This window comes from Stomoxys calcitrans, chromosome 2, assembly GCF_963082655.1.
Source record: "Stomoxys calcitrans chromosome 2, idStoCalc2.1, whole genome shotgun sequence".
Taxonomy (NCBI): Eukaryota; Metazoa; Arthropoda; class Insecta; order Diptera; family Muscidae; genus Stomoxys; species Stomoxys calcitrans.
Window position 1 is genome coordinate 201426523 of NC_081553.1, and position 15961 is coordinate 201442483.

At 40.7% G+C, this 15961-nt stretch overlaps 1 protein-coding gene across 1 annotated transcript in view; it reads left to right on the top strand.

The window, feature by feature from the left end:
• The window catches only part of LOC106094300 (uncharacterized), a 140951-nt gene that overhangs the window by 105509 nt on the left and 19481 nt on the right, over nt 1-15961 (top strand). Inside the window, exon 3 of the mRNA XM_059363649.1 lies at nt 852-1873. Coding sequence (XP_059219632.1) covers nt 852-1873 — 1022 coding nt within the window. The remainder of the gene's footprint in view (nt 1-851; nt 1874-15961) is intronic.

Below are 15961 nucleotides of genomic sequence, written 5' to 3' on the forward strand. Positions count from 1 at the left end.
CCCGAAGTAACATTCAATCATATGTAACGGAGAAATGTGACCGCCGATAACCGCTCTCCAATCGTGTTCATTGAGTTTGACGTCAAAGTAAGTGGAACTTTTTATAGAGAAAACATTTTTGCAAACTATTTTGGAGCCACGGGCACTTAAACTTTTCGGTCGTAGACCATGGACGCACCAAACAAGATTCGGCACCGTCACACAAAGGACGTGGAAGCCAATATTGGCTAAAAATCATGTTTCGCACTTTATTTTGTCCACACAAAACCTATCCAATTAGTCAGATGTCAATCGGATGTACTATTTCTGTCATTCTAAAGAGCAAGGTAAGAATTAAAAATGTGGCAGAATGAATGAGCTGAAGAAAGCCATAGTTCGGGGAAGGGGTTAAAATACCAGTCCATTACATTGCAGTATGCAGCTCGTATTTCAGAGCAATATTCATTGCTAGCACACATTTTTTCATATGAATCAAAAACAAATATTTTCACACAAAAAAAATGTCCTCGTTTGATTTGGTAACACTTTGTGTCGCTATCCTGTATACTAAATACATTGTATGCTCGCAAATACATATTTCGATGTATTGCAAATGGAATGGCAAAATCAATATGCTCCTCCTCTAAGGATAGTGGGTATAAAATGAGAATTACATCTATTTTCTTAAGAAAACAATAGAAACTAACAAACTAATGAAAGTTCTTCTAAATTAAATAAATTTGAATTAAGCGCATATCAATTCTAACAAACTTAATTAGTTTTAGATGTATGCTCTTCTAAGATGCCACTTGAATGCATGTGTGAATCATATTAACTTTTGTCTTTCCTGGTCCTCTTGTCTTTGTTTACAGAGTTTACGATATGTGGCACCACTTCAATGCTGGAGCAAAAGCTCAAAGTGATTTCATTGGCGAATAACAACAACAACAGCAACAATTCAAATATACCTGCAGCAACAGAGACAACAACAGCTACAAATAAATCTTCCAAAGTCAATGACAGTTTACCAAATTCACCTGTCACCTTGACAACAACGCTTACAACAATACCGTCTATGGCATCATCAAGTCTGCCATTGACAAAGTCGTCGTCGTCGTCGTCATTGTCGTCATTGTCATTGTCATCAATATCATCGTTATCACCATCAACATCGTCATCATCATTATCCGCATCAGAAACGTTGTCCGCCACATCAATATCATCCTCTTCAATGGAGAGAAAGTCATTAAAGTCCTTGGAAACGGCAGCTCTCACCGAAGCATTGCCTTCATCGTCCACATCATCGCAATCGTCACAAGTGACGCCAATGGCTGCTGTGGAGACTGCTGAAACATTGCCATTTCTATCATCAATGTCCTCTTCATCCCTGTCCTCTTCCTCCTCCTCCTCTTCGTCGTCCTCCTACCTAACGGCAACCACACTGATACAGAATGAGCCACTTACACTGGACGATTTTAATGCATCCAGTGAATTATTATCGGGGCCCACATCAATCTTGGGCACATACGATGCCAGTGATTTACCGCCCCTAACCGAAGCTGAACAGGCGGCCAAGGATTTATTAACGAAGGGATTTTCAATTCCCACATATTTACCACCGTTTCCCGTGTTCGCCGTCGCAGATTTGCCAGCTTATTTAAACACGGTATCCACAACGACAACAGAGGCGCCATCAAATCACCACATGTCACCCGACAATATGAGCTCTCTCGAAAATCTTCTGTATTTCGATAATATAGGTGGAAGTGACCAGGCGCAACTGCAGCGTCGGTATCAGCATCGCAAATTGCAAATTCCCAGGAGAAATTCTAGTTTAGCCGGTGCCAACAATGTGACCGTACAAGAGGGCAATCATGCTTATTTGCCATGTCGAGTGAGTATCCATTACCAAGCGTAGCAGTGTTATTAGCAAATGGGGACATATGTGAATGGATGAATAGAAATGGAGGAATGTTTATAAAATTGCTTAGAATTTCATGGAATATATTGTCATTGTTTTATTTTTTAACAAAAACAAGTAAAAACGTGCAAAAGTCGGCAGGGCCAAATCTAAGGAAACCCACCGTCAAGGATTTACACAAATTAGCATAGTTGAAGGACACATGTGTGTTTTACATACAAAATGTCTGGCAAATCTGTCAAAAACTGGTTTATATGGAAGTTATATCAGGTTATAGAACCAAATCTGAACCGATTTGGATGAAATGTAGCAGAGGCTTTCAGATGGATATTGAAACTTTCCATCACAAATTTCATACAAAACGTCTTAAAATTGTAGTAACTAAGTCCTTATAAGTGTTCATCGGGCGATTTATATATATGGGAGCTATATCTCAATCTGAACCAACCCCCCCCATACCACAATTTTCAAAAAACGCCAGATCTCGGAGATGCGTGCACCGATTTAAGCGAAATTTTGTACGCCACCTTATGGTACCAAAAAAACAGGAAATTGGTAAAACATTTTGGAATCAAATAACCTGGGGGGACGCCCCATCCCAAAACCCGAACGGACATGTGCACCGATTGGGACAATATGGGTATCAAATGAAAGGTATTTAAGAGTAGAGTACGAATTTGGTATACAAATTGCACTCTTAAGTTTCGGGAGGTCCCCCACCCCAAAAGGACACTTCTACCGCTTTTGGCAATATGGATATCAAATGAAAGTTAATTGAGAGTAGAGAACGAACATGGCATTAAAATGTTACCCTTAGCGTCGGGGGGGCCCCCACCCCCCCAAAACACCACCCAACAGGACTCTTAAACTGCTTTGACTAATATGGGTATCAAATAAAATATATTTAAAAGTAGAATACAAATCTGAAGAAAAAATTATTTTTTTGGTGTCTGAGAGCCCTCCCCACCACCCAAAACCCCTCAGCAGGACAAATTTACCGATTGAGAAAATATGAATATCAAATCAAAGCATTTAAAGGTAGAGTCCAATGCTGACATAAAAATGTATTCCTTAGTGTCTGAGGCACCTTCCCACCCCCAAAACCCCTCAACAGGACATATTTAGCGATTGGGACAATATGGATGTCAAACGAAAGATATTTGGAAGCTGAGTAAACATATGTTATAAAAATATGGTCCAAGGGCATAAATGTCCAACGCCACAAAATGGGTAACGAATGAAAGGTTTTTGGCACTTGACTACGAATCTGGCATGCACAATTAAGACAGAGTCTGGGACCGGCCCACCCACTAAATACCATTCAGTAGGACATGAAGTTCGATCGGGATAATATGTCAATTTAAAGAAAGGTCTATGACAGTATATTTCGAATCTAGTGATGGTGTAAGAATTCAAGTATCTGGGTCACGTCCTACCATTCCGCAGGACAGTAGATCGCGACAATAAAAGACTCAAATAAATTGTCGTTTGGTTCTTATCGTCGGGGGGACCGACCCTCTCCTCCCAATAAATGGAACGCCAAACTGTCATGTAGGATGGACGAGAATATATTCTACTCAAATGAAAGGACGTGTCAGAGGGCAATCCCCCTCCCTCTATCTTACGCAAAAAAAAGGCAAATGGCCATATTGGTTCAGATTTGGATATAGCTCTCATATAAAGTGGTCCTTCGACTTGAATTCGTTGACCCTTAGAAGCCGCAATTTTTATCCGGTTTGGCTAACATTTAGCATAAAGTATTTCATTCCAATCACCGTGGTAAGTTTAGCCTAAATCGCTCTAAAACCTGATATTGCAAATTTTGCCCATGAACATTCCACTAAGGAACAGGGGCAAACTTCTCAAAAATCAATGAGTGCAGTCCGATTCAAGTTTAAGCTAAATGATAAGGGCCCTTCTTTTTCTAGCCTAATCCGAACGGCGTAACGCACTGCGACACCTCTTTGGAGAGAAGTTTTACATGGCTTTGTACCTCACAAATGTTGCCAGCATTAGGAGGGAAAACCACCGCAGAAAATTTTTTTCTGATGGTCTCGCTTACATCCGTTCCAAATACGATTAACATTGTTCTGCTGCTGTTCTTATATCAGTCTCTTGGTTCTATCTTTCGTCTGCTTGGTTCCTCTTAAATATCCATATCCAGGAACTCTGCGAGTAAGGTGGTGCGTGTCCAGAGGGATCTGGATTTGAGTCGAGAGGGCCTAGCTGGGCGGTTTAATAGGTGACGTGAGCTTTATGATCCCAGGTCACAATAGGGATACATTGTCAGCCCTGTCAGCGGGGTTCTCACAGCCCAACCTATGCCAATACAACATCATCCTCTTTTAATCCGGTTCACTATACTACCGATGCCTATGCCAGAAGCGGCCTCATCATATTTTGGTAGAACCAGGGTACAATTTTAGGTTACAGTATCCATTTCAACTTTTATAATTCTACTGCTTTGTGATCAACATCTATAAGTCTTCTGCATTCGCTTCTTTTTGTGGTTCTTCCAGTTCAGTGTGACCAAACATTGTCTTTCTTGTGAACAGTCAGACCTATGTTTTCGCATGTTGAGAAATAGGGTCCTCACTCCGTTACAGTAATATGCTATTCCCAAGGTTCCTGCATCAAAGCAATCTCTTGAGAAGTGTCATAATATCGTTAACATAGCAGAATGGTTAAAAAAACCTTATTGGCGATAGCCCAAGCACACATAGGAGCGTTTATAACGGCTAAAAAAAAAAATCCGGCATGCCTGTGGTGCTCTGTCTTTCACCGCTATGTTCAGAGACCCACATCTGACCACATTTTTGTACTAAACACTTGAGAAGGGTAGGATGACCCCCACCTTTTATTTGTCGACAAGTTTTACATTTTTATATAAACTCTACTCAAATATTTCCTTATTAGGAAGTCATTTTAGGCTTTTAGGTTCAAATGTGTTTATAACAACTTTATAAAAAACCAGTAAAGAAGGGCAAAAGTCGGGCAGTGCCGACTGTGTAATATCCTACACCTACCCTATAAGTACAATTTGAAATCTATGTCCAATGCTGAACCAATTTTGGTGGACCACGGCGAGCAAATATGTTAAAACTGTAAAAAATACGGTAGACAAATGGCAACATTATATCAAATTACCCAATATCTGACGAACATATATATGAGAGCTATATCTAATTCTGAACCAATTTCGAACAAATTTCTCAGATAATGTGGTAGTCGTCGAGTAAAACGTTGTGCAAAATGTTGGCGAGATTGTTCAAACAATGCGCTTGCAGTGGCTCTTGGGGTGAAAATCTGACGATATACATATATGAGAGCTATATCTAAATCTGGCCCGATTTCTATGAAATTCACCAGTAATATTGAGAGTTATAAGAAAATCCTTCCTACAAAGTTTCGGTAGAATCCATTTAAAACTGAGCATTTTCTTGCAATATTTCTCAAAATTGGACGAACATATATATAAGACAGCTATACCTAAATCTGAACCGATTTCGAGCAAAATCCTCAGATACTGTGGCAGTGGTCGAGGAAAGCATTTAGCAAAATTTTGGCAAGATGGGTCAATAAATGCGCTTGCAGTGGCTCTAGGAGTGAAAATCGGGCGATACATATATTTGAGAGCTATATCTAAATCTGAAATTCACGAAATTCACCAATAATGTAGAGAGTCTGATAAAATCCCTCCTGCCAAACTTCGAGAAAATCGGTTAACAAATGACCATATTATGGCATTATTACTGAAAATCGGGCGAACATGTATATGGGAACTATATCCAGATCTGAACCGATTTTTTTCCAATTTCAATAGGCTTCGTCTCTAGACAGAAAAACATGCCTATACCAAATTTGAAGACGATCGGATGAAAACTGCCCCTTGTTCTTTGTACACAAATTAACATGGAAAGACGGACAGACAGACGGACGGACAGACGGAAGGACAGACATGCGGACGGACAGACGGAAGGACAGACATGCGGACGGACAGACAGACAGACGGACATAGCTAAATCGAATCAGAAAGTGATTCTGAGTCGATCGGTATACTTATTAATGGGTCTATCTCTCTTCCTTTTGGGTGTTGCAAACAAATTCACTAAGTTAGAATACCCTGTACCACAGTAATGGTGTAGGGTATAAATATGTTTATATATAACAAATTAGCAGACAATTTTGTGGAAAATTACAGGGTTGTCATAATTTTTATACCCATCTTCATAGGATAGGGAGTATATTCGTTTAGTCATTCCGTTTGCAACTCATCGAAATATACATTTCCGACCCTACAATATATTGGGTTGCCCAAAAAATAATTGCGGATTTTTTAAAAGAAAGTAAATGCATTTTTAATAAAACTTAGAATGAACTTTAATCAAATATACTTTTTTTAAACTTTTTTTCTAAAGCAAGCTAAAAGTAACAGCTGATAACTGACAGAAGAAAGAATGCAATTACAGAGTCACAAGCTGTGAAAAAATTTGTCAACGATGACTATATGAAAAATCTATATATATATATATATATATATATATATATATATTTCTGATCATCGTAGAATTTTAAAACGGTTTATCGATGAACACTTGTCTGTCCATCCGAGTGTCCCTCTGTTGTAATCATGCTACAGTCTTTAAAAATTGAGATATTGAGTTGAAATTTTGCACAGACTCGTATTTCTACTATACGCAAATTAAGTTATTGCATGGGCCAAATCGGACTATATTTGGATATAGCTGCCATGTAGACCGATCTGATGATTAAGGGTCTTGGGCCCTTAAAAAACGTATTTTTTGTCCGATTTCGTTGAAATTTGAAACTGGAAGTTGTATTAGGTGTCCGATATTTAAACCTTATATCGCATACTGTATACCCATATCGGACCATATTTGCGTTTAGCTGCCATATAGACCGATATGCCGGTTTAGGTTCTTATACCCTTAACAGACGCATTTATTCAAGGAAATTAGAAACAGTGAGTTGTTTTAATCCTTCCATTATCACACCTATTGTTCAGATATAGCTGCCGATTGAGAGTATTAAGCCCATAAAAGACGCAATTATTATCCGATTTTATAAAATTTTAAATAGAGAGTTGCTTTAAGCCTCCTGACGTCCGACTCAAATATGGTTTAGGTTAGGTTAGGTTAGATTGAAAAGAGGGTGCAGATGTTAATACGCCCCATGCCACTATGGACATACACCTAAGCCAGTAATCGCCAGTTGTGCGCTCTAAAAACTATAAAGTAACTTCTAAAAAGAAAATTTTAAGTTAGGAATTCCGTGCTACTTACAAAATCCTTAATTATTTTCAATAACACTCCCCTAAGTTGGCTCATGTCTGGTATTGTGTCTCCACCTAAGTACCGGTATCTGTTGGACGCGAAAACCGGGCAATGACAAAGGAAATGCTACAACGTCTCATCATCTTTCCCGCATGCCCTACACATGCTATCACTTGCAGCACCGATTTAACATAAGTTAGCACGTAGTTCCATGTGTTCCATGTTATGATACCGATGGCTGTACTGACCTCCTTCTTGCTTCCTTTCAGTAATAGCATCATCTTCTTTCGATCTGGATCCCCCCATAGGATTTTCGCCGTCCTACCGACCGTTTCGCTTTTCCACAATGTTGCATGCGCATTCGTCGCCCACTCCCTTAACTGGGACTGCGTCGACCCGAAAGGCTTCGGGTTAACCAAGTTTATTGACGGCAGTCCTCTGGCCTTCACCGCCAAATCGTCTGCCCTTTCATTTCTTCTTACTTCGTTACGGCCCGGCACCCAAACAATGCGGATTTTGCCATCCTCAGAAAAGGCGTTAATCTCCTTCTTACACTGTAAGACTGCTCGTGACCTTACCGTCCTGGTTGATATTGCCATTATGGCAATTTTACTGTCGGTAAAGATGTTCAGACTCGACGTCCTCGCGTTAGCACCACAGCACTTCACGCATTCCGTGATCGCCCGGATCTCCGCCTGCAGGACCGTATTATGGTCAGGCAGTCTAAAATAGATCTCAGTCCCTGGGTTCTCAATGTAAACCAGGCCCACTCTGTCCTCTAGCTTTGATACATCTGTGTAACATGATCTTCTAGATGTCCATACTAGGGTTCCGCCAATCCAAGACTGTGCCGATGGCAGCAGTGCGTCGCACTCGACTTCAAGGTTCATCTCAGGTATCCGATCGGAAACTTCTTTCCTTCTTTCCAGGTTTCCTATCGTCACCTCTATAATACTGCGATGGTATGAGCTGCTCCCATTCTCAATCCATTCTCCCATCGTCTTTAGTCTCATAACAGTAGTGGCCGCCTCACACTTAATCTGCATGTCAATGGGTCGGATATCTAGAATAGTCTCCAGTTCCCAAGTGGGCGTGGTCCTCATCGCTCCGCCTATGCCAAGACAACATGTTCTCTGAACCTGTTGTATGGTCCTTTTGTTGCACTTTTTCTCCATAGCAGTCCACTAAACTACTGAGGCGTAAGTAAGTATTGGTCTAATCACGCTCCTGTTGAGCTAGTGGACTATCCTACGATTCAGGCCCCATTTCGAGTCTACGGCCCATATACATTGTGCCCAACATCTGTGAGCCTTCTCAGTACGCTCCTGAATGTGACACTTCAAATTCAGTTTCCTGTCCAAGATCACACCTAAATATTTCACCTTGTCAGATATCGAAATCGTCTTATTGAGGAAACGTGGTGCGTTAAATCCGCCCACTTTCGTCTTCCTCGTGATCAGGCATATTTCAGTCTTCTCTGGGTTAACATTGAGACGTCTGGGTCTAGCCCAGTCATATGCCATATGCAAGACCCTTTCAGCCCTTCTGCATAGCTCGTTCGGATCATTACCTCTTAGAACTATTATAACATCGTTTGCGTAAAGACGCAGATTTGCAGTCGGATTCAAATCCCTCCTCAGTCAGCATCCGTAATAAGTCATTTATGGTTGTCAGCCATAGGAGTGGCGATAAAATGCCCCCCTGTGGCGTGCCCTGTGCCACTTTCTCCCTTATATTTATGCCATTGGACACACAATTTATCGACCTGTTCCTTAGCTTATGGTTTATCCAGTCTCTAAGGACCGGGTCCACCCGGTACTGGTCTAAGGATTGGATCAGTGTGTCGCTCCGCACATTGTTAAAAGCCCCTCGTTGTCAATGCATACCGCCAGTGTGTGGCATCGAAGGATTCTTCTATTTTATGCACAACCTCGTGCAGGGCAATCTCCACCGACCTTCCCTTGATATATTGCAAATTTTGCCCATGGACATTCCACTAAGGAACAGGGGCAAACTTCTCACATATCAATGAGTGCAGTTCGATTCAAGTTTTAAGCTCAATGATAAGGGGCCTCCTTTTTATAGCCGAGTCCGAACGGCGTGACGCAGTGCGACACCTCTTTCCAGAGAAGTTTTATATGGCATAGTACCTCACAAATGTTGCCAGCAATAGGAGGGTAAAAACACCGTTGAAAATTTTTTCTGATGGTCTCGCCAGGATTCGAACCCAGGCGTTCAGCGTCATAGGCGGATATGCTAACCTTTGCGCTACGGTGACCTCCACCCTTCCCTTGATATAGGCATGCTGTTTGTATTTGAGCAGTTCACTAGATGTCATACTCTTTCTAATGGTGTCCACAAATATGGTTTAGATCGGACTATTTTTAGATATAGCTGCCATATGGACCAATTTGCCGATTTAAGGTCTTTAGCCCATAAAAGCCGCAATTATTATCCGATTTCGTTGAAATTATGGTTCATATCGGACTATATTCAGATATAGCTGCCATATAGACCAATCTGCCGATTAATGGTCTTAAGCCCAAAAAAGCTTAATTTTTTACCCGATTTCGCTAGAATTTGATACAGTGACTTCTATTAAGCCTCCCGTCATCCGACCAGCATATGGTCCAGATCAGACTATATTTAGATATGGCTGCCATATAGACCGATCTTTCAATTTAGGGTCTTAATCCCATAAAAAGTGGATTTGTTGCCTGATTTCGCTGAAACTGTGACTTGTATAAGAGTTCTCAGGACCTAAATCAAATATGATCCAGACAAGCCCCCATTTGCATATTACTATGGGTGTGGTAGTGGAGATGTTATAAAATAGGATGGTTAATTTATTAATGGATGTGGATTTTAACTTATTTTTGATGTTGTCTAAGATAATGTATTTTTTCACCAAATAATATTTGGTTTTGACCTCACCCCCTTTGCCCTACGCCATTGCCTCTTGCAAAAAAAAAAAAAAGTTTTTTTTTGCAATTGACCAACACTATCCGTAGAACACTTGTAGCAATTTGCCCCATAGCGTGGGAGTTTATGGTCACCATAAATTGCTTTGATTGGAATAATGTCATTAAATTGGAGATTTGATTCTTATTTTTAACAAATCCTAAAAATTGGTTTAGCTCAAAAGGCCTTTTTATACCCTCCACCATAAGATGTGGGGTATACTAATTTCGTCATTCTGATTGTAACTACTCGAAATATTCGTCTGAGACCCTATAAAGTATATATATTCTTGATCGTCGTGAAATTTTATGTCGATCTAGCCATGTCCGTCCGTCTGTCCGTCCGTCCGTCCGTCCGTCCGTCCGTCTGTCTGTCGAAAGCACGCTAACTTCCGAAGGAGTAAAGCTAGCCGCTTGAAATTTTGCACAAATACTTCTTATTAGTGTAGGTCGGTTGGTATTGTAAATGGGCCATATCGGTCCATGTTTTGATATAGCTGCCATATAAACCGATCTTGGGTCTTGACTTCTTGAGCCTTTAGAGTGCGCAATTATTATCCGATTCGAATTCGAATTTTGCATGACGTGTTTTGTTATGATATCCAACAACTGTGCCAAGTATGGTTGAAATCGGTCCATAACCTGATATAGCTGCCATATAAACCGATCTTGGGTCTTGAATTCTTGAGCCTCTAGAGTGCGCAATTCTTATCCGATTGGAATGAAATCTTGCACGACGTGTTTCGTTATTATATCCAACAATTGTGCCAAGTATGGTTCAAATCGGTCCATAACCTGATATAGCTGCCATATAAACCGATCTGGGGTCTTGACTTCTTGAGCCTCTAGAGTGCCCAATTCCTATCGGATTGGAATGAAATTTTGCACGATGTGTTTTGTTATGATATCCAACAACTGTGCCAAGCATGGTTCACATCGGTCCATAACCTGATATACCTGCCATATAAACCGATCTTGGGTCTTGACTTCTTGAGCCTCTAGAGTGCGCAATTCTTACCCGATTTGAATGAAATTTTGCACGACGTGTTTTGTTATGATATCCAATAACTGTGCCATGTGTGGTTCAAATCGGTCTATAACCTGATATAGCTGCCATATAAACCGATATTGGGTCTTGACTTCTTGAGCCTCTAGAGGGCGCAATTCTCATCCGACTAGACTGAAATTTTGCACATAGTGTTTTAGTATCACTTCTAACAACTGTGTTAAGTATGGTTCAATTCGGGCCATTACCTGTTATAGCTGTCATATAAACCGATCTTGGGTCTTGACTTCTTGAGGCTCTAGATTGCGCAATTCTTATCCGATTAGAATGAAATTTTGCACGACGTGTTTTGTTATGATATCCAACAACTGTGCCAAGTATGGGTCAAATCGGTCTATAACCTGATGTAGCTGCCATATAAACCGATCTTGGGTCTTGACTTCTTGGGCCTCTAGAGAGCGCAATTCTTATCCGATTTGCCTGAAATTTTGTACGACGGATCCTCTCATGAACATCAACATACGTGTTTATTATGGTCTGAATCGGTCTATAGCCCGATACAGCTCCCATATAAATCGATCTCTCTATTTTACTTTTTGAGCCCCCAAAGGGCGCAATTCTTATTCGAATTGGCTGACATTTTACACAGGTCTCCAACATATAATTTAATTGTGGTCAAACCGGATCATATCTTGATATCGCTCTAATAGCAGATTTTTCTTTCTTTCTTTTCTTATATCATTTTTTGCCTAAGAAGAGATGCCGGGAAAAGAACTGACAAATGCGCTCCATGGTGGAGGGTATATAAGATTCGGCCCGGCCGAACTTAGCACGCTTTTACTTGTTAAATTTTTGTTTGGTTTTTTGGGGATTTTTTTTAAATAAAAACAACAAAAATGTCGGTACCTCCTAATATGACATAAACTCCTGGGAATAACTTCAACCAAAGATAGAAATTACTATGTATGACGGTTGATGTAGTAGAATGAAGAATGTATGACCCCTGGAAATGGGCGACGACGAATCCTTGCTAGGATAACAAGTTGGCTGACTTTATGTTATGTATTCTACTCGCACGTAATAAACGAATTCAGTTTGGAAGATGATGGATCGTAAAATAGTCAAGAGGGCGTTGAAGTACTCTTTGGAAATGTTGACTGATATGTCCCTAGGGGAATGGTCCATAAGAAAGACAAAAAACAAAAGACAAAAAAAGAAGAAGTTCTCGCTACGTGGTTTATAATAAGTAATCTTTTATTGGAAAGTATTTGGTTTGTTAACCATAAAAATGAGAAGAAGCCAAGAAAAAAACAAAAACAAACAAAAAACTTTGAGAATTATGTTCATGTCCAACACGAACTCCACTGGGGGCGGGGGAGTAAAAGACGAAAGGAGCTAGCATAAAAGTAATTGACCTAGGGAAAGTTAAAACTCTCTCCACACACAGTGGTGTGTGCAAGAGGCAGGAAAACTTTTTTTCTTATGAAATATCTACATGTGTTTCCGAATGAATTATTAATTTGTAAGCCATTTCCTGAGCAGAGGAAAAGCAATTCCATACTGTGTGAAGTTATAAACTAAATATGCTGCATCTTAGAAGCAGTGGTTTGTGACTACAGGGATTGCAGAAAAGATTCCAATAATAATTTGGTAAATGTTTTGGGGTTTCTTTATGAACAACAAGTAAAAGTATTGGGTTGCCCCAAAAGTAATTGCGGTTTTTTCATATAGTCGGCGTTGACAAATTTTTTCACAGCTTGTGACTCTGTAATTTCATTCTTTCTTCTGTCAGTTATCAACTGTTACTTTTAGCTTGCTTTAGAAAAAGAGTTTAAAGAAAGTATATTTGATTAAAGTTCATTCTAAGTTTTATTAAAAATGCATTTACTTTCTTTTAAAAAATACGCAATTACTTTTTGGGCAACCCAATACAAAAAATTGCCTCTAGATATCCACCACCATGGATATCATATCCAAACTTAGTCGAAATCGGATATAAGATGCGTTTTATGTGAGTTCAAGTGGTTGACTCAAGAGTTCGATACAACTGCAAAAGATGCAATTTTGGCATAATCATTTCATTAAGGAGTTGGGGCAAACTTCTCACATATCCATGAGTGCTGTCCGATTCAAATTTTAACTCAATAATAAGGGGCCTCCCTTTTAAAGGCGAGTCCGAACGGCATGCCGCTGTGCGATACTTCTTTGTGGAGAACTTTTTACATGGCTGCCATAGCAAATGGTAAGGTACCTCACAATAGTCACCAGCATAAGGAGGAGATAACCACCGCTGAATTTTTTTTCTGAAGTACTCGCAAGGCTTCGAATAGGCGGACATGCTACCTCCAAATATAATCAGATCCAGACAATGTAGAGAATTCCATGCTAGGCTAGGTAAGGTATAAATCTGCCCATGCCACTATAGACATACATCTATGTCAGTAATCGGTTTATTGTGCGCTCTAAATAGTAAACAAGTAGAAGCGTGCTAAGTTCAGTTCTAAAGTGTTGCGTTAATCACCCACCTCCTTATCTCGGACTATGTCACCTCGAAAGGCTTTGGATTAACCAAGTTTATTGATAGCAGTCTTCTGTCCTTTACTGCCAAATCGTCTGCTCTTTCCTTACCCCTTTCTCTGCTAAAGCCCGACAACCAGACAATGTAGAACGTGCCATCCTCAGAGAAGGCGTTAATCTCTTTCTTACACTTCAAAACTGTTTGTCACCTTACTGTCCTGATTGTTATTACCCTGATGGCCACTTTGCTGTCCACACTCGACTCCCCTGCGTAAACACCATACAACCCCACGCATTTCATGATCGCCATGATCTCCGTCTGCAGGACCGGAGGTCGAAAACAGACGTCAGACAGTCGGAAACAGATCTTAGTCTTTGAATTCTCAATTGAGGCCCACCCTGTCCTCCAGCTTCGATCCATCCGTGAAGCATGAACTTCCACAAGACAATACCAGAGCCATACCGTCAATCCAAGACTATGTCGCTTGCATCAGTGCCTTGCACTTGATCTCAAGTTTAGTCTCAGGTATCGGATCCAAAACGTATTCCATTCCTTCCAGGTTTCCTATCGTCGCTTCGATTACATCGCGATGGTGTGACCTGCTTCTATCCTTTATCTATTCTGCCATCATCTTCATTTTCATTGACGTTGGGGCTGCCTCACATTTTATGTGTATGTCTAGGGGCTGGATATCATCGCTGCGCCTATGCCAGGACAAGACAGTTCTTCTAAAACTTTGGTATTATCAGTACTTTCTCTACATCGCAATGCACCAAACTACTAAGGCGTAGGTAAATTTTGGTATAATCATGCTCTGTCAGAGCCAGGAGACTATCCTCGGTTTCAGGCCTCATATCGAGCCTACGGCCCATCCATATAGTGCCCCCTTTCTGTGAGCCTTATAAGTACGCTCCTGAATGTGACACTTCTAACTCAGTTTTCTGGCCAAGAGCACAACAAAATATTGGACCTCGTCTAATATCGAAATCGTTCCGTTGAACAAACGTGGGGAGTCAAATTAGCCCATCTTCAGCTTCCTTGTGAACAGGCAAATTTAAGTCTTCTCTGGGTTAAAATTGAGTCCTCTGGCTTTAGCCTTTTGTATGCCATCACAAAGACCCTTTGAGCCATTCTGCTTAGATGAAGTACAAAAACATCGTTTGCGTAGCATTCGGGTTCAAATCCCTCCTCAGTCAGTAACCTCAATAATTTATTTATGGTGGTCACTCACAGCAGTGGCATTAAAGTGCGTCGCTTTGGCGTGCCCTGTGCCACTTTGTCCCTTATAGTTATGTCATGGCACCCACAAGGACCCGGTCTACCCGGTACTGGTCTAAGGATTGGATTAGTGTATGGGTCCGCACATTGTTAAAAGCCTCCTCGATGTCAATGCATACCGTCAGTGTGTACGGCTTGGCATCGAAGGATTCTTTTATTCTATTCCCAACCTCGAGCGGGGAAGTCTCCACCGACATTCCCTTGACATAGGCATGCTGTTTGTATTTGAGCAGTTTGCTAGATGTCCTACTCTTTATCATGATATCTACAATAAGTTCCATTGTTTTGAGTAGAGAGGACGTAAGTCTTTAAGTCCTTATACATTTGGTATCACATAACGTGCCTTGCCGTGCTTGGGTATAAATGCAACCCTTGCCTCTTGCCAAGGTTTAAGAGTATATGGAAGTCCTAGTCAATTTCCATTAAGAAACGGGGGATACTTCTCTCATATAAATGAATGCAGTCCAATTATAGTTAAATGCCAAGGGACCTCTTACTTTAACCCACCCCGCCACTTGCTAGATAAGTTTTAGGATGGCAGAGTACCTCACAAATGTAGCCAGCACTAGTAAGGAGATAATCACGGCTAATAACTTTTCTGATGTTCGCGCTAGGATTTTGAACCAGGCGTTCGGCGTCATAGGCAGACATGCTAACCTCTGCGCCTCTGATAAAACTAGTTGAAGTTTGGCACAGACCCGTATTCCTTCACTACGCAGGTGAAGTTTTCGAATGGGCCAAATCGGACTTCATTTGGGTATAGCTGTCATTAGACCATAACAGTAGCATTTTTTTCCGATTTCGTTGTAATTTTGAACAGTGCGTTGCTCTAGAGCCCCGATATCTGGTCTGAATATGGTCCTTATTGGGTTATGTGTAGATATATCTGTCTCATTGACCGATATACCGTTTTGGGGGCTTAAATCAAAAAAGGTACATTCATTACCCCACTTGGATGAAATTGGGAACAAGGACCAAATAAAGACCAGGTGGTACCATATTTCG